This window comes from Aplidium turbinatum, chromosome 3, assembly GCF_918807975.1.
Source record: "Aplidium turbinatum chromosome 3, kaAplTurb1.1, whole genome shotgun sequence".
In the NCBI taxonomy this organism is placed as follows: Eukaryota; Metazoa; Chordata; class Ascidiacea; order Aplousobranchia; family Polyclinidae; genus Aplidium; species Aplidium turbinatum.
In genome coordinates, this window is record NC_137474.1 from 43093736 (window position 1) to 43117354 (window position 23619).

Here is a 23619-nt window from a genome sequence, read left to right on the forward strand (position 1 = left end):
ATTATTTTCGGAAAAGTTACTGCTTTTGTAGTGCTGCTTGTTTGCAACGCAATCTTGTACAGCTTTAAAATATTACGACAATTTGCTTGTGTCGTAAGATTTTACCGAACTGAATTGTTTTTCAAAAATTGGTCGCTTTAAAAGCCTGTTGGGAACCACTACCTTAATATAGCAATACAGAAAATAGATTCAAACAGTTAATTTGAGGCGCTGGTTATGACAAGAAGGTTTTTCATATCTCGAAGTTACTGTTCTATTCAACTTGACTCTCTTCAGGAACTTGTCGTCAAAATAATAATACTGTAATGTTCCTATTTATTGTCGTTCTGCATGTGCTAAGTTCTTTTAGCGACAGGGCTCATTTTTTACCGAATAATCTTCACTGCATTGTGCAGCGGCGTATGCCGAGGGGGAAGGGCTTTGCTTTGCTAGTGTTATCCAAAATGTATTGAATTTTGTTAAATTGTTGAAACTTTTCTTTAAAACGAGAGGTAAATCCTAATGCCTCCCATAAGTTTGGATCAATTAGTACATTATTGCTTGCAATGCTGCAGGGTGAAACGAAGAACGAAGTTTGGAAAGAATAGAAAATATTTCAAGTTTGCTGTTGAATGCACATTTTCTATGTTGATTAGCGAAAATTTAGATTATTTTTTTTTACTTCCTTCCATCTACTTTATAAATACCTCACCACATTTAGTTTTATACTTTATGTTGACGACAAGCTCCCAAAGAGTGTCAGACGAAAATAACTGTAGAGTCGAGCTAAACATACTTTCTTGCTAAAATAAACTCAATAGATTGTAATGGACAATGGACATGCACCAACTGTCTTTGTACAAACGTTCCTAAAGTTTAAATTAAAGTAATCGTTGCAAAATAAAAGCCAGTTTTTGTTAACTGTCTTTTATTTCTGTAAATTGGAGAAAAGCTATATATCATTAGGCTACTACATTTATATTCCTATGCCTGACCTACCACAAGGCATTCGTATGATTTGAAGCTTGAGCTGAAAGTTGAGTCTGTCTGACTAGAAGTAGATAATACTGCAATAATAGGCTATGTTTAAATTTCTTGAAACTTTCTAATTCTTTCCATAAGGAGATCTGAAAATATGCAATTTTAAATGTTAGACAAATGATTCAATTTAGTTAGAAGTAACATACAGTGGCATACATTGCAATAAAATAATTCGTCGAGTACAAAAGAAAGATATGAAAACGTCATAAATATTAATATTTAGATTTAAAGATGTAGTCAAATGTAATGATATTCGAATAGCCTACCACAAGGGGATTCTTCTTTTTTTCTAGTTTTCAAACCTTGTTTCAACTTGCTCGATAAAAGGAGTGACCGATACCGGTTAAAAGGAAAAGGCCAACAGAATACAAATAGAATTTCAACCAGGAAGTGAATAACGTCGTGATTTTGGTTGGAAAGTTTTTCACAATCGTGTTTTTTTTTTAATTCCGGCCATTGAGTTTGTTGGTAATGGTGTTCTGTTTTGTTTTGTAATGGTGTTCTGTTTTGTAGGTAATGGTGTTCTGTTTTGTGTCCAGAAATACCAACAGAAACAAGCTGAGAAAATATTATTAAGAAATTGTTGAATATATTTTGAGATTGGTAGGAAAACAATTAATAAATGGATGCCATCGAAGTTCAAGAGAGCAGATATGCAAAAACACTGGATGAGGGCAGTGTTGCCTCTGCAAAATTAGTCAGTTCCTCGAAAAAAACACACAGTAAGTGGGGTAAACGATCAGTCGTTTTCTTAGTGTTTTAATAATAGGCCTATAGGTCGTTTTTGAATCTTTGAAAACTTATTGTTGCGTTTTCGGTGCTTGTCATGCACTCTCTGTCCCATTCAAAGGGTGGCGTAAATCAAAAAAGGTTAAAAAATACAGGTGTTGCAAACACACTTGTAACTACACTAGAATTCGCCTATAGTGACTTCGGCTATAGTGACATTTCACCTAGTGGTACCTGTTGCAAAGTCTCGTTTGCATACACTACAGTAGAGTAGAGTTTGTCTGTAGTGACACTTCGGTTATTGTGACACTTTTCCTGCGGTCCCTGTATGTGTTAGAACAGGCGAGCTCTACTGTAGTTAAAAAAATTTCGTGTATTTAACTCACAGCAAATTCAAAAGACAAGGAAGGATTAACTGTGAATGACAAGCTCAGTGTAGCCGTGTATCAGTCACTAAAAGGCAGTAAAGAGTGCAAAAACTTTGTTCAATTATTGATCTACAAGGATAAAGCCATGTACAAGTTTCGACAAAAATGATGACACTATTTCGATATCCAATCATTTATGTCAATTTATTCATAAACGCCTAAAGTTTTTCTTGCTTTTCTTGAGCAACAATCTTAAACAAATAGTGTGGTTTTCAGTAGATTTGTTTTTTTTCCATTGTGTTGTTTCTTTCAATCGCACCAGATCACATCACACTTTGCAATATGTAACTGACTTCTTCACTTGACTGACTGATCCACTAACACCGATTCACTTTGTTACTTCCAGTGACTAACAACTTTCTGTGTCAGCTCAGAACCGTTTCATGTTTCAGGTGATGGAAAAAGAAAATCTTTAAGGCCCAGATTGACTGTTGTTATCGCCATAATCGCTGTCATAGGCTTTGGTCTCGGTCTCGTGGCTGCAGTCAAGGTTTGCTATGTTTACAAGCTTTTATGTCTTGTTAGACTTTATCAGACAATAGAATTGCTGGCTCTTGTCAATTTTGTGAAAATTGTTATTTCAATTTTGATTGCAATGTTAGTAAAATTAATTTTTAAAAAAGTAAAAAGGGACAAAAATGTAGAAAAATCCGGCCACATTACAAAAGGTAGCCTACCCTTAAAATGGTGTCATGCTACTTTTTTTTCAACCTCTCTGCTCCATGAAATGTTTGCGCAGCATTGTTTCGGCCGATGGTTATTTGCACTTCGTTCAAAATCGACCAATATTGACATTTGTTTAATTTTTAAAATAAAACACTTATATTAACTAGTTACAATTAAGCCTTGTAGCATAAGAATAATATTTCATACTTAATACCTAACCAGCATTTTAAATAAAATCTTTATAATTTCAGATTCTGAATCACACTCAAAGCGAGTTATCAGCATTGAAACGAAGTATGCCCACGCAAGCATGCAACTTGTTACACAATAAAATGTTAAAACTATTGTTTGTTTTAGATTTTAGAAATGGCGCCATGAAAAGATCTGATCCAGACTTAGTTTTATTTCATTACATTGCTCTTAACAATACACAGATATTTGTCGCACTAGAACTGATCATGTATGAAACGTTTGCTTCTGCAGGCAATGTGAAACTGAAAGAAAACTTCGAAAACACAAAAAGAAAACCAAAAAAAGGTTTGTGTTTGTTTCACGTACAAATGAAAATTTAGAAGTTTATCAGTAAAGTACGGGTCAACATCTTCGGATACACTTCTTTTAAAAGTTTTACGCGCCGTACAATTTCTACCTTAGTTGCTTTCAGATTAGCAAGAAAGAGGAAAATTTCTGCAATGTCACTGTAGGCCTATACACAATTTACACATTAGCTCTTCTTCTTAAAGTGCCTCTGACAGGAAAATAAATTCGGTAAATATACCTAAGATACCAAAAAGATGACACTAACAAACTTTCCTGACCAGTAAATCGTAAAAAATATCAACAGGCTACTAAGTTACACGCTTGCAAACTTTCGTTCACTTTCGGCGAATTTGGCAATCAGTCAATTACAAAAATAAAAACGGCAACACCGCTGTGACGTCACCATAAGCGGGAAGGATACATTCTTTCTCTGTGGTGACTTGGTAAAGTGTAGTACGGCTACTGCAAAAACGTGAATGTGTGGGGCTCTGTAGGTCTAAAGCATGTGCAAATTAAGAATTACCGAAATGAAAAAGTGAACTTATTACTACTATCAGGTTTCGATCAAATAGGTTGAGTTTATTTTTATCAAACAGCATCTCAATTCAATTGAAATTGCAGTTTCATAGGGCTACAATTTTGATACTTTTTTATTTGTCCTAATCTGGCTATAGCCATTTGCAGTGTAACAATAGTATCTCCCAAACAGTAGCCTACCTTTAATTTATGGTTGAGGCAATGCCTACAAATTGCTGTTTATGTGACAGTGTCAGTGACAAAGACCGTGTGCTTTCTTTTCACGCTTTCCCACAAAACAAGGTGCTGAGAAGAAAATGGTCAAAGTTTTCTTCAAGTGTTCGAAAGTGGGATGGGCCATACAAAACTAGTCGTATTATGTTCTCTTCACTTCAATGAAGATGATTTTGTTAACCACTTCCCATCGGCGGTTTCGCTTACGTCATGGTGCCATCCGAACGGCGTTTTTTTTGTTTTTTTTTTGCAAAATTTTTCGCCGGCGTTTCGGCTGTAATATGGGCTTGTTAACTCATTTTAAACTACTCCAAATGGCATATCTTCTTCTTCAAACCGTAAATCAGCTTCTTTTACATAGATTCAACGTATTCAGGCCTTCAATAAATGTAAAATGACTTGTTCAAAAACCCTTGTGATGAAACAAATCTTGACCTGCTCTTGAAACTCCTTAAAAGGCAAATGAACTCATGCGAAACGTATTCAGCTTCGGCAATTCATTGGGCATGGAGTAATCAGCAGTTTTTACATGAATTCAACGTGTCCAGGCCTTGAATCAACGTGAAAAGACTCATTGAATAGCCAGTTTGAACTGAATTTCTCAAACCTGCTTGTAAACAGACCAGCTTTTTCCTTACGAAGCAAAACTATAACGATGATTTATTGAAGCCAAACTATTTCTGATAGATAACAGAAGCTTTAGGGTATTCACCGAAACGATACAAGTTGTATACGACCGTAAACGTTGTTCCAAAGCTAAGCAACAAAAATTTGCGTGTATACACGCTTGCCGTGTGGCGCAGCATAAAGCGCGCGCGTCTATACACGCTTGCCGAGCGGAAGTGGTTTAATACCACTGAAGTAAAAATGGGCTTGAGCGAACTTTACATTTTGAAAAAATCTGCCATACCATCTATAAAAGTAAAGATGCAACCAGTTGCTGATGATGATTCCAGCACTTCTAAACAACAACGTTTACAAAAACGTACCCTTGCACTGGTAAAGTAGGCTTTTACATGTATAGACTCTGCTATGTACGTAACTGCATAACTAAGATTTTGTTAAAACTGGCACTGACAACTTGCATTGCGCAAAGCTCACTGCTTGCAGTTTTCAGTTTGATGCTCTCGGAAGCAACAATTGGATTGTGCTGCCGTCATGCATTGTTTGGTGAATCCGAAGCAATTTTCTAGATCCAGATGGCCGTTACACTGGATTTCAATGGCCAACTGAAGGCACATTATGAGAGAGAGAGAGAACTTTTATTTATTTTTGAATAGTGATGATGAATTAAATATGAATGATGATTCGTAAATTTCTTCATTTTTCACTTCAAGTATATTTTAGGTTTTGTAGGAACGTATCCAGTACAGTTTTATTAAACTGCAAAAAACAATAAATCTTTGAAAAAAGCAACCGCTTGTACCAACTCCGACCAAACTGTGATCCACCAATTACATCTAGGAAGCGTTTGTTTCATCCGTTGTTAACGACGCCCACTTAGGATGACGTAATACCACCAAAGTCGTCCCAGAGCAGTGAAATATGAGTTTCGCCTGTGGTGGCGCTGCGGAACAGTCGTTTGATATAAATTACGCCCTAACCAGTCGAGCCACGAGGTTAAGATTAAAAAGTTCGCTAAGTATAATTCTGCGCTAGGAAATGCTTTAAAAAGTTACTATACTTGGATCCAACCTGTCAGGGGCACTTTAAATTGGCTTCAAGTGCGTCGAGCATCGGGATAAAGGAATTTATTTTAAACCTTTCTTTTGAAGAGAGTTAACTTAAAGCGTCAGGTGCATTTCTTTGTCTCCTAGTGACAGTGTACGATTCTTCCTATCTATACTTCTCGTTTTGTACTAAAGGATAATTAACTATCCTATTGTCGTAAATTTTGTTTATACAAAGAAAAAATAAAAAGGAAAATTTAGGCTTTCTGTCTAGTCTAGGGGTATGATTTGGCTACCTAAAAAAAGCACACAAATTAAATGGAATTAAACATTTTTTTATTAAATCAAATTTCCGAATTCGGAAAATTGAAAGATATGTCTAACCAATTTATAGTTTTAGTTCACTCTAATTGTAAGTTATGATGTTAAATGCCGTGTGGTTGCTTGGTTTTATCTGTCTATGGTAAAGAAAGTTACCTCTCTATTAAAATTGTATTACCTAGTGAAGAGTTTTATGCATTTGTACAAATGTAATGAATACCTATGCAATTGTTACCAGGGCTGTGGAATCGGGCGAAAAATATAGGACTTTGAGTTCAAAACTGGCCGACTCCGACTCCAGATTCAATGTTGCCAGATATTTGAGTGTTGCCTGAGTTTTCATTAATTTTTTTAAAACTTTATTTTACGTAAGTTATGATCGAAATTGAAACTGCGACTTTTATATAGAAAAATAGACAAGAACAAATACTTCTATTTTTGTTTAAAGTTTTAGAGCACAATGCGAAGAACAAGAAACAATATTTTGAAAAAAGGTTGCACAGAAAATTTTTATTCACCGTTTGTATCAAACCGAGTCGGAGCTGGACATTTCCTTAACAACTCCGACTCCGGACACGTCAAAATCCCTCCGACTACACAGGTCTGATTGTTGCAAGCTCCAAGGAACCGTGGAATCCAAGAAGTAAACCGGCTGTGAAAATCCTGAATTAAACTTTACGGTTATTGTTGAATAGGTGCAGATCCACTCGGGCTGAAAAGGCAAAAGTCGATAAACGAACTTCATACCTAGCAAAGAAATAGAAAAACAATACAGCTACTATTACGTTACTTTACTAAAAAAACAACTTCCTTTTTCAAATAAAAATGTTTTAATGATAAAGTCATTATAGAAATAGCAAAGAAAAGCCAGAATTGCGACGATCTTTACCAAGATGGTTTCACAATCGACGGTGCTTACAACATTTCTGTAAATGGACAAGTGATGGAGGTTTACTGTGAATTTCAAAGGGATGGCAGCAATTGGATGGTTTGTTATCGTAATTTGAATAATGTTCATCACATTTAACACGTGTTATACAAATAAAGAGATTTTAATCAAAAAAATAAAGAGCCCAAATGTAGATACTAAACTCATGTTCAGCAAACAAACGTTTCAAAGACTATACTGTCTTCATTTCTTCATCTTCAGTGCTATAAATGACATTTCATTGGAGACATTTATAGACATTCATTTCCAGACATTTATAGCACTGAAGATGGAGACAGTTTAGTTTTCGAAACGTTTGCTTGCTGAACATGCGTTTAGTATCTACATTTTAGGCTTCTTATTTTTTGATTAAAAAGATTTTGATTTCCCACTGACCACTAGCCCATTAAGTGCGTAATCAATTTTTCGCAACTCTTCCACGAAGAGTTTTGTCTCTGTGGATCCAACTTCACAAGAAATTGTGTTTTCACATTTTTCTCAATTGCCAATCATAAAATCATAGCCCCAAGATACAAGCCTTTCATTTTTATTATGTTTGAATTCCATTTCAATATCTCTAAACTTTAGTCAATTCAAAATGTAAGTTATACGTAAAAACGTGTTAGTTGCCTTACTTTTATGTTATCCGGTTAACCCACAAAATTATATCCAGATATAAGACAGTAAAATTTGTTGCGGATAAACGCTTAAGCTTTATTCGGATATCCTAACCCTTCTTTCAGACAAAGGTGAAATGCACGAAGCATCAATGCGCCATGAAAAGCTCCCCTTACAAAATTGACCATTGTTGGAGTTGCCCACAGCGATAGCGATTGGCTCCAACGACAATTGTCGTGATAGGCACTTAACAGTCTTGATGAAGTGATCTTAAAAGCTTTTGATGTCACGACTTTTACTAATGTTATGGATGCTTAATCTTATTTTATACTATCAGGTCGCTCATGGGTCAGACGTATTAGAATTGAACTTTAAGTAATGCTAAAATAATTATGGCAATTTTTTTTAAAAGAAAGTATATTACAAGCATTTTTTACGTCATATCATAGAAAATTAACAGCACGTTAGAAGTACAAGCAGGTACCGTGAGCTATTTATGAAAAAGTACATCACCTTATTTCGTATTCGTCCAAAGTACAATTGCAGCCTACTCCACCAAACAAAGGTATGCAAATAATTGTCGGTAAATTTTCTTCAATTGTTTAGATTTTTCAAAAACGATTTTCCGGTGAAGTTGTTTTCTATAGGAATTGGAATGACTATGTCGAAGGGTTTGGTGAAAAATATGGAGAATTTTGGTTTGGTATGGTCATGGCCACCTGGAAATGATTCGGCTTTTTTGACTTTTCCAGATTTTCCAACTGTTACCAACTGTTTGAAAGAAATTTTTTTAAATTAATATTTCAATTGAGTTTGAACAATCATCACCAGGCTTTAAAAAATAAAGACAATTTGATTCAAAAAAATTCAGTTAAATTGTTAGCCACTTGCTAGCAGTCTGATTTAACGTTTTTAAGTTACTTTTACTCATTTGTTACTGCTTCCTTAAGGCAACACAAGACTTTTATATCTTTACAAGACAGAAAATAGTGAATTTTTTTTTTAAATTTCAATCAAACAGTATCAGTAATGGTATTGAAAATCTGCAAAATGTAACAAATTACTTCAGGTAGCCATGGTGTGATTTAACTTGTTCAAGTTTAATGTAACCAGAATTGAATAGCACAAAGACGTGCAAACTTGTTAGGCCTTTTCAAGTAACGAAACAATAACTGATTTTACATCTACATTGAAATAAATAACTGATCTACACAATGAATTGAAAAACGAAATGGTGTATGAATAACATGTGTATGGCCGAAAACGTTCGTAGTTTATAGTTTATGTTCAGTTTAATATATTATGTTAAATGCCGTGTGGTTGCTTGGTTTTATCTGTCTACGTTTAATACTCGTAATGTGACGCGGGCGCTGCAGACTGAGCTCACTCTCCAAGCCAGCCAGTGGTGCCAGATGTCATCACTGTAGCGGATTAAAACTAATCTGCTACAGTTCTTTTATACTTGCTTTTTTTCGGGCAACTTTCAGAATTATTTTAGCTACAATTTATTAAAATCCGCTACTAGTCCTAGAATATCGATGAATATTAATATTATAGACATAGAAACAGGTGAATATCTATTTGGCCTTTTTTTCTCACATTTTCCTTGCTTTGGCCTTTTTTTGTATAATTTTGGCTTTAAGAACTTTTCATAGTCTGGCAACTCTGTTGATCTGGTCTAGCATAGTTACATGCTGACCCAATCAGCAGGAGCATGCACGCTGCTGTAAAACAGCTTTCCTGCAATGAAGATAATTAATTATTTGTATATTCAAGGACTGAAAGATTTACATGAGATTTTAAGCACAAGACATCACATGTTGAGAGTTGACATCGAGGACTGGGAAGGAAACACAGCCTACGCTGAGTACAGGCAAGTAAACATGAAGCAGTCTTAAATCAATTGTCTGTTTGGTTTTCGTTTAATACTGGAAATTAAAGCGGGAGGTACAGCTTGCATGTTGTTCCGAGCCGACCCATGGCGCTGAAAAGGAGGAATGTAAAGGGAAAATGTTTCCAAAACGTCAAAGTTGTATCTTCATATGAGTTGCAAAGAAATAAAGTCAAAACATATTTGAATGAAAATCTAATGCTCTCGTTCATGCAAAATTACGTAGCTAGTTAGGACAATGACCTAATCTTATAAACGGTTCCAGAAATTATAAAACTGCAAAATGTGTTTAAAGCTTTTATGTTGTGTCATATCATTAATACAGTCACCCAATGCCATCATGGGAATACTGTAAAATAGTAACAGTGAGAGACATAAAGCAAAGAATTGACAAGCAAAAAATATTGTTTTGCGTTTCTTTTTGCTGGCTTGTACAAAAAAAAAATTAAATCATTTCCGTTCAAGGTAGTTTTTTGGTTCCAATGCATGAACCCTCACAAAAACTTAGAAAAGAAAACAACGCATTTTGACTCATTTTGGTATTATAACAATCAGGTAGATTTCTGTAAATCTGTTGCATTAAAGTTGCATTATATTTACTTCGAGTAGACTTCAAAACTGAAATATCTTGTAGGAAGAGGCATTTAATCAAGTCCACTTCAATGGATTGCGAAAATTACAACTTGCAACAAAATAAAGCAAAACTTTCAAAGCTTCCTTGTTGAAGCACACCTACACACAAGCAAAATTAAACATTCACTTCTTTTGGATTAGGATTTTGTTGAACGTCTAAAAGCAATCTTCAAAATGGATGAACGTTCAGAAAGATTAATTCAGAAACTTGATCTTTTTAAAGTAATAAAAAGAAAAGTTTTTGAAAAAAAAATTTCCTGTAAATGGAGTCTTTGTTTCCATTATCACGATCTCATCAGTGCAGTGATAACTAAGCACCAAGCACATTTAAGTAAAACACAACAATTTATCTTTACTGCCCTGATGAGTCAAATAAGTTTTATTTTGAAAAATGTCCATATTTTTATTCAACTGCAAAAGTTCGTTGCAGTTGAATTGCTCAAAAGGTTTTTATTACACAAACATAATTTGAAAAAGACTGCTTTGAAGAATGAAACTTTAGCTGACAATTTATAATTAGTTGTTGCTGATGATACAAAGTAAATTGCAGCCTACACTCTTTGCAGCTTTTCTAACATAAAGCTTCATGTAGAATGTTTTCAATTGGCACTGAATCCACAAATTATATCTCAATGATTAAATGCTACAGTGGAAATGCAGGTTGGTGTAGATACTATAAGGTTGTGAAATATCTTGTAAATTATAAAGCAGGCGTGGCCAACACGTCGATCGCGATCGACCGGTCGATCGCCAAGTCTCAACTGGTCGATCGCGCCAGATTTTGTGTTGACAAAATTCCTAAAACCCGCATTTTTCAATCAATATTCCTGAGAGAAAATTTGTAGATCAACCCAGACAATACACTTGGTTTGAAAAATTCAATCCGAGTTTTACTAGGTATAAAACAGAATACCTGTCTTACACACATATGGAACCATTATTATGGTGTAACAAGTAGCCTACGAACATCCAAGTTTAAAAATCGAAGTAAGTTAGCCTGGAGTTTTGTCAAAAATAGCAATAACTTTCTAATTTGATTGTTGCTTGCGTTAGAAGAGGAGGCTAGTTATTTACCTCGGTTATGTCCGTTTATTGCAGTCCAATCCTACTCTAGCCTAATCTATAGGCCTACTACTAAACTAACTTATTCTTATTTTTTGTATGAACTTCTGGGACTGAGGATTTATCATTTTACCTCCAAAGTATCACGGTGTTCTCGGACTAGGCTATATTGGAAGGCTACTAGAAATCAGTCAGTCTTTCATCCGAGACAATCACACCTTCCCTTCCATTAGGTGGCTTGAAGATGGTACAATCATTGATGATGTAGTCTGTGGTCTGTTCCTCAGCACCACATTCACAAGAAGAAGAAAATGCCATTCCCTATTGGGGCATGGTTGAGCAGAAAAGCCCAATGCCGTGCGAAGATTTTTGAGACCTAACCACGCCAATCTTGCTAGCGTCAGGCCTATGGGACGGGCGTCGGCTTCGGAAATGAACGAATGGAATCTGGTGGTACTTGACTTCCATTGAGATTTTTATTTAAGGCCCGCCCAATTAGCCACCAAGATGTTTTGTTTGTCACCTTCTTTTAGCAGAACTTGAGCGACTGGTAGGATGGGGTATGTTGATTTCAGTTGATGGGAGGTAAATTAACTGAAACTTGAATATACTGACCCGTGCTGACAATAGTAAATGTGTGATAAATGTAAATCCATTTGCATTAAAAGTCCTACAACAAAAAAGTTGATTAGTGACTTCCTCACCGACCGGTCGATCGCTTGTAATCAAGAAATTTTCTTGTTGATCCCATTTGATGAGAAGTTGGCCACCCCTGTTATAAAGCAATGACTAGTTTATTACAAAAAAATTATTTGGTATACAGTTATAAAGGAAGTACTCTACGACATACCACATCTGGTGAAATCAATGTAAACTAGATTTGTGTCAATTGCATTGATTTAATTTCACGGAAAAATTCAAAAGCTTCAATAAAATTCCAACAGTTACATTGCAATGCAATGTGCATCTTTTACTACATAGATTGAAAGAATCGTGATTGAAAAGCGTTATACCATTTTGCTTGAAGACTCAGCACGCTTAGTATTGAATATTTTATTATTATTTATTATTTTTTAGAGTTTTATGTCATTAGTAGGCTATTGAATACCATCTCGAAAAGTATAGGCAACTATATTTCAGTCGCACTGCGTTTTGTGTATGCGTGTTGCAGTGATATCGAATACTAATTAAATTGATTTAGCCCATCGTACGTAATATATCATTTTATTTTTAGGTGATGCTTTGTATTATCACAATAATGGACAGTTTTCCACAAAAGATCGCGACAACGACATTTCCTCTGGTCATTGTTCTAGAAAATGGTTAGGTGGTTGGTGGTATAGGAATTGCCACTTCGCAAACTTGAATGGAAAGTACTTGAGGGGTGGAATCATAAACGCCACAGGAATGACGTGGAGTAGCTGGAAAAACTCACATTATTCGTTGAAGAAAAGTGAAATGAAAATACGTCCAGTACAACAATGAATTCGAAACGAACACAGACATGAGGCTATTGCAGTATTTGAAAGGTTATAAGGGGTTGTAAATAAAACCACACGCCAAAACTTTTGAAGTCAAAGAAATGTTTACGAACTAAAAATGAACCTAAAAGTTTCTCTAATAACAATGTCAGTGTTCCATCACAGAAGAGTTAAATTTGCATCATTACGTACTTACAAGTGTCAACTGAAAGCGATTCGAGCAAATAAAGTGACAGTCAATTGCACAACCGTGTCAATAAATTCCTGATGTCATCACAATGACTCTTTTGAAAGTGATAGCTCCGATAGCGTCCGCTGGCGGCCGCCCCGTTAGCTCAGTTGGTTTGCGCATGACATTTGGAACGAAGAAGCTTCAAGATCAAGCTGCGCTGGTTCGATTCTCGGGGTGTGCGCTTGAGCAATGCACGTTAAGGACTGTTCTCCATTCAGCGGCATCTAATGGATGGAATAGTTCCCCGGCAACAAGACTTCATCAATCGGAAACTTCACTCTGTCAATCTCGGTGACCCGGCCTTGCGTCAGTGATTCAAAGCCTCTACAAGTATGTGAAACTGCCAGGATTAAGCTATGCAACAAGCTTTCCCAGTCCGAGGATAAAGATTCAACCAATCAATCAGTCATATATATTCAACTTCAACTTATTTAAATACGTTGTTTGATAGAATTTTATTTTGAAACTTGCTTCACTAAAGTTTGTTTTAGAAACCCTGCTTTGTTACAATTTGTTATCAAACACTCCTTATAAATACGTCATAAGGGAAGCTTATAAATACGTCATAAGGGGAGCTTATAAATCAAATTCGTCTTTTATATCAAGCACTCCTTATAAATACGTCATAAGGGGAGCTTATAAATCAAATTCGTCTTTTATATCAAGCACTCCTTATAAATACGTCATAAGGGGAGCTTATAAATCAAATTCGTCTTTTATATCAAGCACTCCTTATAAATACGTCATAAGGGGAGCTTATAAATCAAATTCGTCTTTTATATCAAGCGAGCCTTATAAATACTTCTGTGCATATGAATACTGTCAGTGATATTTTGACAATTGTTGTACTCATATAAAAACATATACGTTTTCATCTATCGGTTCATGTAATCAAAATGCAAAAATTATTGTTTTCAAGCGAGTATTCACAACCATGCGAGTATGTTGTAAATTGCAAACTTCTACTTGTTCAAATTCAGAAAACGTAATAAAGTACTTTTATAACTTTCTATAATATTAAAGCACAATGAAATTAACAATTTAAATCGTTATAAACGTTCAATAATATATGTAGGCTACACACATAGTCACGTATTGTAATCAATCACTTTAAACCAATAAATGTCGGTCTATGACTAAGTAAATAACTGTAATGAACAATTGTGTGCTTCTATTAGAATCCGGAGAGGTGATCAACTGGGCATCTGTTAGTGTGAAAGTTCTTTTAGTCGCTACAATCTACTAAAATGATGGACGCTTCCGCTACTCAGACAAAAAGTAGCCAGTGCTACCTCTACGCGTTACGTTTTCTCCTGCTGACATTAGAGGCTTTAATCAACTACCTGGAGATCGGCAAAACAAAGGTGTTTCAAATTTCTTTTCTAACAGATTGCAGATAATAAGATCGGTACCAATAAATCTCTCACTCTCGCTTACACTACGTTTTTATTATCTTTGTTTAAAAAGCGTTCCAGGTTTCCAAATGTTAGTTATTCGATCCTGCTTGCATCGACAATTAACACACCTTCCCGGCGGATAAAAGTTTCTCCATCGCAGCACTCGACGGAATGGACATGCTGTGGCATGAAAAATGGCGGAAAAAATACAGCTATGACCTTTCGGATCGAAATAAAGACACGGTGTTAAATTGCACGATATCATAAAAGCTTTTCTTGAACCATTCTTTTAGTCCTCGGAAGTCTTTCGATAACTAAGTCGCGGTAACTGAATTACCAATAAAAATGATAAAAGTATTTGTCATTATTATAAATGCATATTATCAGAATTAAAATTAGCACTGCACTGACACAAACAAAGCATTCTCATAAAGTGACCAACAGGCGATATGTAGGAATTCATACATGAAAGAAGTTGTCTTTTTCAATGTTTGTTTTTTTTAGAAAATTTGCAGGCCTATATGAATTATTTAGATGTTTTTGATGAATTTTGTGTTTAATTAGGCCCATGCACTTGTTTTCAGAAATCCAAAATTTTGGTTATCTGATACATGGCCACCTAAAGATACGGCTTGATTTGTCACATTGTGCAGAAATTTCCAGGTTTTTTTAACTTTGGGCGAACTTTAAATAAATTTTTCTAAAAATTCGATTTTTACGCTTTCTTTATTCTTTTCCCCAGATGACACAATAGGTTTTAACATCCTCACATGTTGAAAAACAAAGAAAATTTGGTTTCGAAGATTTTAGTCAGGCTGTTAATTTTCAATAACAGTCTGATTTTGCGTTTTTCAACTTACTTTTTCTCATTTGCTATTGCTTCCCCAAGGCAACAAAAAAGTTTTATGTGATTAGGAAACCGCAAAAAGTAAAAACATCTCAAAAAATGTCAGTCAAGCAGTGGCAGTAGCTGTAATCAAAATCTGGAAAATGTGACAAATCAGGCCGCACCTCCAGGTGGCCATGTCTGATAGGAAATAGGTCACATACAAATATAAACTTAAAAACTGTGCCAAAATACATCGGAAATTTCAGGACCAGACTTAATCGTTTAAGATAGATCAAGCAATCCAAACTGGTGAGTAGTTGATCATTGTTAGTGTAATCAAATTTATCTTTTAATATTGAATTTGATGTAGGCTATAACAAATTAGGAAAACACACTGAAATCGGTCATTATTTAAACTGTAACAGTTAAGAAACAATTGTGTAATGTGGGTTTGCTGAGAGTTGGGATAAATTTGTGAAGAAATATTATCCAGATGTTTACAATATTTTTAAAAAGTAAATTTTAATTAGATGTGCTCCAATATTAAAAGTAGTGTTTTAAACGTATAACTTACAATATCAATATGCTCATCTGAAAATGTAGCCTACAAGTTTACTTTGTAAGATTTAAAATAACTCTTTAACTATACGTTTCTTGGTAGCCTGTAGGGTTTTGGCTGTCTAATTGTCGTATTTTGTTTATAAAAATAAAAAGGATAATTTAAAGGATAATTTAGGCTTCTGTCTGTCTAGTCTAGGGGTATGACTGCCTACAAAGATTTAGCAAGCCAAATAGAGTATTAGATATATTTGTTATAAATAAAATTACAATTAAATATATTTTGTTATAAATAAAATTACAATTTCGGGAATTGAAAAATATGTTTAGCCAATTTCGTTTTATCAACCGGTGTCAGAAGAGCGACATTCTCCAGTCGTGAATGTAACCTTCTCGTTCTGCTGTTCAGTCCGTTCGCTTTGCAAGTCTATTTCTGAGTGTGTGCATTTTTCAATTCCCCGCTTACTTCATAATATACCGGTAGAGCCTTTTCATTCGTCGTCAGCGTATGCTCAAATTCTATGAATGGAGACAAAGGACCAGATGAACTTCAATTCGCTTTTAATTCCAATTCATACACAACATGAATTTGTTGTATATCCGGATTTCGAGCATTTAGCTCTCTTCAGTACAACTTTTGAATTGCGAATGAATAACACTACAAATGAACTGGTATTTATAGCGAAAAAGGTTCCACGTTCATTAATAATAGCTATCGTAAGAATCAAGGGAAAAGCAATACAGGTTACATAGTTATGTCGCATTAGAAATACAGATGTGTTGAGCTAGATTCTGTGTGAGTGGCGTTTGTTAACAGGAAGCGTGACCTATGTTCTGTGAAAACTTTAGGTTTTGAATTTGCAGCGTTGAAATGCATTTTGCAATAGTGATAAATTTCGGTTAAATGTTAAAATATAAATTTGTTAGTTAAAAACATGGTACATGTTACAAGCCGATTGTAGCAAAAATTGACAGCGATAGACACCGTGTTTCGCCCATGAGGCTGGGCTTTTTTTTTTTTTTTTGCGCAACGCTCAGGGTTCAAGGTGGCCATATAAAAAGGAATTATTACCTGACTCATCATTAATGCGTCCGTTCCGGGAGCCGCCCACACACCCAAACACTCAGCAGGCACACCATACTTATATAGATAATACCTATACCAGGGAGGCAAGAGACTTATTCTGAAAGGTCTCACTGCGGTAGATGGTAATCTGTGGGTATATAAAATAAAGGCTGTCGGCTGCCTCAAGCTTATCTACTTGTTCTACAAGCTTATCTACTAAAACCGCAAATAAAAATAGTTGTTTATTCACGCCGTTCATTAATAAACGCTTGAAATCCCAAATCTGAATAAAACGAATCCCGAAAAAGTTTAAAAATAAGGTTAAAATGGCAACGTTTCCCGGGCTTCCAAGTCCCAACCCTTTCTATGACCACGTCAATTCCTCTTTATTAGTTTTTCGGCCTATGTTTTTGTTGGGTGTGGGTGCTGAAGCCCCATCAGTCCCCACCTCACCCAATCCTCTTGATGACCTCTGATAGACTTCAGTAAATTCCAGAATTCTATCGATCAGGTTGTTTAAGGTCTACTTGAAAATCTTCAAAAGATTCAATCGAATTCTATAGCTACATTGCATTGCAATCTTTATCTTCTACGATATAGTTTGCAAGCACCTCAACTGAGTTAATCTCATACGTTTGCGCTTTGACAAATTAACATTTTACTAAAAAAGCAACAAGTATTGATGATAGCTCAAACTGTGTTATATTTGTTGGAGTGATAATCGAATATTAATTAAACTGATTGAAGAACATTACATCGCTTTATTCTCAGGTGATGCATTCGTTTATCACAATAGTTTCCAATTTTTAACAAAAGATCGTGACAACGATAACAATCCCTTACGCCATTGTTCCACTGAATACTTCGGCGGTTGGTGGTACAAAAATTGCCACGCCGCAAATTTGAATGGTCAGTACTTGAGGGATGGAACCATAAACAGCACAGGAGTGATATGAGGGTCTTGGAAGCATCGATATTATTCGTTGAAGAAAAGTGAAATGAAAATACGTCCTGTACAACAATGAACTGTAGAAGCCAACACATTCGTGTGGCTATTTAAATACTTGAAAGGTTTAAAGAGGTAAAAATAGTAAAGCTCATTCTTTCAAATGAAAAGGAAATATCTACAAACTAAACAATAAATATTTGCGCAAAAGTTTCTCCATTAATAATTTTTGTATTTCTTCTCAGGAAAGATCGATAGTAGCCACGCTATCGCTACTTACTATTATTTGTTGTGAACTGACACTGAATACTGTACTTAGAGCAGTCTATCCTGTAAAACAAACATTTCATTGCACAAAGTAGCTTACACGTTTTTCGACGATTTTGCAAACAGATGAATATAAATCGCTAACATCAGTTCTGTAATGTTTGGTTGGCACTGTTGCAATACAGTTCTTAAAATTTACAGCACTTAATAGTTTTATTGCCTGCTTAAAGTAAATAATTGTGCTGAAGTGGTTTACTAGAATAAGCTTCAGGTACGCTTGTACTACTAGTTTTCAAATAGCCTATACTGTATTACCGTACTAAAGTACAACTTTATCAACTATTCTCTATATTTCGTACAAAATACTCCACAATTGACCAAAAAGGTTGTTCAAAGGTTTATTGCATTGAATATGTTAAGTTACAAAAAAGAAAACAAATTCGTTCTGGATGTGTTGTTGTCCAACGATTTTGCTTATTGCTTTCCCCTATAGGACAGTGGGTTGAGCGCTTGACTTTGTAAGCAAAGAAATAACAAGATCAAGAGGCTCTGGTTCAACTCACAGGATGTGCCCTTGAGCAACGCACATCAAAGACAGCTTCCCTGTTAGCGGCGTTTAGGGGATGGAATATTTCAAAGACAACAATATTTTAAAAACGAAGGAAAGTTTACTTTGTCAATCTCCATGACTGGGTCAGTGGTTGAAAGTCTCTACCAATATGCGAAGTGCTCAAGATAAAGCTCCAGTAAAGGCTTTCTCAGTCCAAGAAAAATAATTCTCTCAATCATTAGAAAAGAAAAGCATTACTGTTTCAACCACAATAACAACAACAATGCCACTTTGTTGAATGATTCTTTTATGATACAAATGATGTAATGAGGATGTCAGTCATTCCTAGATGACTGGAGAGAGATTCGAGAAGTATCACCTTGCTGCAATTATGTCGTCAGAAAACAAAACTTTGTTTTGAGGACGACCAAACTTCAAGTTGAGTAGAGTCGAAAATCTGAAATAGACATCAGTATTGTTAGATAGGTGTTTTCAGAAAAACCCATCTTTGGTACATTGATGCAGCGTTTTTAGACGTTAAACAAGGGAAATTTTGCCAACTGAGATAATGCCTCGTTTTTAGAATTGTGTTATTGGAGCGTGTCCTACACGGTAGACAGATAATTGTTTACTAGACGATGGATCGCATGATCAGTAACTGAGCAGGTATTGACTTTGGTCGCATAGAATAGAAATAAGGCTGGAGTAAAAGTTGATTTTTTTAAATTGATAGTCAACAATAAAGGTTGATTTTGCCACAAAGGATGACGTGACAAATTTGCGATAAATCCTTGCAATAAAGCAATGTATTTTAGGTAGTAAATGACACCACGTGGTTGGTATTGAATCTTTATCCTCGGACTGACAAAGCCTTGGTAGGTTTTTCCTGGTAGTTTAGCGACGCAGGGCCGGTTATCGAGATTGACAGAAGGAAGTTTTCCGTTTGTTGAAGTCTTGTTGTCCGGGAGTTATTTCATCCATTAGGTGCCACTGAAGAGAGCAGTTTTGGAATGCGTTGCTCAAGCGCACACCCCGAGAGTCGAACCAGCGCCGCTTGATCTTGAAGCTTCTTCGTTCACGAAGTCACGCCGTAACCAACTGAGCTATCGCGGCGAACACATGAAATGTGTCGGGGCTGACACATCTCATCAATGATGAACTTCCAAATTTTTCAGGATTTCTTTTATGTTCATGGCACTGGCAAGTAAGTTATAGGTTTGTTCATCATAGAAGTTAAAAATTTGTTTCGATATTACATTGTATCGATATATGTTATATTAAAAATTAAAACCAGTTGTTTAGAGAAGAATTGTGAGGGCCTTGGTTTGACGCTAGAAAGGGCGCTGGTTTGACACCGCTAAAGAGCATGTGTCTGTGCCTTTGGTAAGACACTTAAAGGCACGTCCGAAAATGAAAACAAAGATTGACTTCCTTGCATTTTCCTCCACTTAATCTAAATCTTCAACTACCTGCAAGCAGGGTTTTTTTAAGGTTTAGTTTAGGTGACCGCTAAGTAGTTTTAAGAGACCGCAAGTGTTTCATTTAAATACCAAAAAATAGTCATATTTGCTTAAACGAATTATTTATTAGGCTACTGGCAGTGTACAATCACAGAACAAATTTTTCAGGTTCTATCTCATGCAACAAAACAATCAAACAAAGTGTGCTTGTTGGCTTCTGCTTGTTATGTTTCCACACATAAAAACTGATAATTATGCGCCATAAATCAGAAATAAACATTGACGAGTATCGAAGGTGCACTTCGTTTGTGAATAACTCTTTGATTCAGCTGTTAGCTGTACCTCCACTTATTCTTTTTTCCGGACGTGAACTATTGATCGTAGGCTATATTCGTATTATCGACAAGACATAGCGAGAAACAACCATTAATTTTCTACTGTAGTTGCAAGTTCAAATTGTGGGAAACCGCTGGAGAGATTTCGGGGACCGTTTAGGTCCTCCAAAACACCTTTAAAAAAACACTGCCTGCAAGCCTGGAGACGAAAAAATAAAATTCAAAATGCAAAGTGTTTGTTGAGGTATTTTTCTTGTTTTGGTGTTTCAGCAGGGAGCTAGCAAGATTTAACTGAACAATCATACCAACCGCATTCGTGAAAGAAAATGTCGTCAATGTGAACATCTCCAATCCCGTCCCTGACTTCTTTGGCACGAACTTCAACTTGAAAGGGTTCTACAAACTGAAGATTTAAAGGAACGGAGGAGATCATCCATTCATCGCTTTGATGACCAAACAACTATCATTGTGGCTCCACTCGAAACGCAGGGGGATCCGATTGCTTCACTTCATAGACAAGATTAACTTGCAATCTAGGGGCCTACAAAGAAACCCTCATAATCAGTGACACAATAAAAAGTTTAATCTAAAAATTAACCACGATTACAAATAAAGCACAATTGTTCATGGAAGTAAAGCACAATTGTTCATGTGTGGTTATCACGAATCAGCCCAAGTATCACTTGTTATACTCGCATTGCACTGTATTGGTATTATTTACACTTTACAATCTTATAACAAACGCTATTTCGAATCCACATGAAGAACATATAAAAACATTCAGATCAAGTAGGCTATATAGCAGCCCAAAACTACTTGCTGCAAAATAAAAGCAGTTTCCTATAGCAATTTAAGTCTGTCAAACTACAGCATTCGTGATTTCAAGTTTTTGGCATCAACAAATAGAACCAGTCAACAACAAAGCAAGAGAAAAAAAAAACGAAAAAGAGAGGTAGATCGGTATTTTTATCATAATTGAACCATTCAACAAGAAAAACTGATTGGAATTTTTCTAGTAAGGTCTTTTTCATTTATCTTTCAGTTAAAATTTCTCGCCTTTATCACGATTTACTAAGTGAATGTCACAATCACAATTTTGCGACTATTTTTGATAATTTCTAAGTTTTTGATCACACCAATGTTGCAACGGGTTATATTCTATAAACGCTTCGCCATTGGTAAATACTTATCTTAATCATGATTGTCGTCATTGGAGCGACTGATGCGCATCATTTGTTTTTCACAGATGCACGTGGATGACGTCATTTCAAAGCTTCCGATCTTCTGGCGGAATATTTTGCCAAGAATCAACAAAATTGATCATTTTCATAACTTGACTTTCGGTGCAAAGTACTTTTCAAAACTTTTCAATGTTTCAAAATGAACGGCTTTATTGAAAACATCTAGCATTATATTAATACAGGTAGAAAGTAGCCTACTTTTTATATTTGATTGTAATATGGACCATCTTGAGTCTGATGCAAATAAATAAAATACATAAATAGTTCAAGAGTTAAACACGTTTAATTACGTTTTCATTAGGAAAAGCAAGGAAGAGTTTTTAGATTATTTTTGGGCGTAGAATTCAAAAATCGAGTGCTTACTCACCGAAAACTAGATATTTTTGAGACATTAGCAATTTTTAATGTTTTTCGCTTTCATGGCTATATTTAGTGGTAAAAACGTGATGTAGACAAACAATTTTTAGTTTTGCAAGCACTGCTGATATGAGAATGTAATTTCGAATGAAATGACATGATACAAAGATTTTTGCAACGACAGCACAAAAAATTTCTATCAGAGACAACAATTGCGTAATAGATCTTCTTCTTCTTCAACAGATTAATCATATTTGATCAGCTGTGGCCTCCCATATGAACTCCATCCAATTTGCTCTGTTTTTTGTGTTTGTCAGTATCTAATAAATCTATCAATACATAAATCAAGAACTCCATTTTTGGATGTTTTTATAGCTGCATAAAGCCTTCAAATGTTATCAGGCACATTTTCGGCAATTTTTGCTTATTTGATAGAATTTTTATTTGCATTGGTTTTACATATCTTCCGTACAGTAACGTATCATAGACGGTATTTGTTTGTTGGATTGCCTAGTATTGGAAGCGTATCTTTAAGCTATTTTTACAATATTACACATCGAACTGCTGTTTTCATTACTTTGTATGTGAGATTTTGATTGCGGATGACTATTTTTCGAGTCGCTAAAAAGAAAGGAAGTATTCTTTTTCATGAACAACTCTGTGCTCACTGGCTGGCTGGTATAGCACAAGAAATGCTTGGGCTTTGTGTGTATTTCCAATGCGGTACTCTAAATAAGGAATTACACTTTTCTATTGTCCACCCAATCACAAAATCTTTTATCTTCAGTTTTATGTTGGTTTCACGTTTTAAAACGCTAACTCAATGTACCCTAAAAAGAAGTGATTTCCTAACTGGGCACAGTCACCAGCTCGGGGCAAATTGAGGTCAAACCAAACAAGGGAAAACTCCGTGATACGTCTCCCACCTTGCACATGTTGATGCACGAAGCAATTATGAGCTTATCACTTGTAAGCGCAATGGAATCGATTTTACGCTTTGCTAGAAGTTGGCCAGAAATACCAAAAATTCCCCTAAATCTTAAATTTATTAAGAAAACTACACAACCTTTGTGAAGAAAGGGGTGTTCTTCCGGGCTATCAACACAAGGCTGAGCACTCACTAGTACAGAGCAATTGCGATTCGCTAACCATAACTTTCGTGCATCTGTGGCACCAAGCCTCAAACAGCGGACCATCTTCTTGTGTGCCCTCAGCTTACCACCCAGTGCAGCAAGTGAGACCTTTCAATATACAACTCCGTCGCACAAAAAATGTGTCGATCTGTGGTGTATCAACCAAATTTGTGGCAAGAATACGGTGCGATACTGATGAGCCCAGCCTCATGGGCGAAACACGTGTCTATCGCTGTCAATTCTTGCTACAAATCGGCTGCTGAGAAACATATTGTGGATTGGATAGTCTGAATGGCTAGCGTGGAAGCTACACCGTTATGGTTAGCGAATCGTAATTGCTCGCTGTACTAGTGAGTGCTCAGCCTTGTGCTGATAGCCGGGAAGAACGCCCCTTTCTTCATATGTTCTCTGCCCTGGCGCCTGCTGGTTTTGTTGGCTCTTTTCGTTCCACAAAGATAAGATTTAAACTGACTGGTAAAGCCGCGGTCAAATGAATTTGTGGCAACCTCGA

At 35.7% G+C, this 23619-nt stretch overlaps 1 protein-coding gene across 1 annotated transcript; it reads left to right on the forward strand.

Moving 5' to 3' along the window:
* Nucleotides 1–1571: 1571 nt before the first annotated feature.
* On the forward strand, nt 1572–12953 carry LOC145766836 (microfibril-associated glycoprotein 4-like). Its single transcript, XM_082578539.1, has 9 exons — nt 1572–1742; nt 2570–2667; nt 3095–3137; nt 3327–3380; nt 6976–7112; nt 8277–8373; nt 9447–9543; nt 10844–10854; nt 12491–12953. The coding sequence occupies exons 1-9, from the start codon at nt 1643–1645 to the stop codon at nt 12739–12741; spliced, it is 888 nt and encodes a 295-aa protein (XP_082434665.1). The 5' UTR covers nt 1572–1642; the 3' UTR covers nt 12742–12953.
* The last annotated feature ends 10666 nt before the right edge of the window (nt 12954–23619 follow it).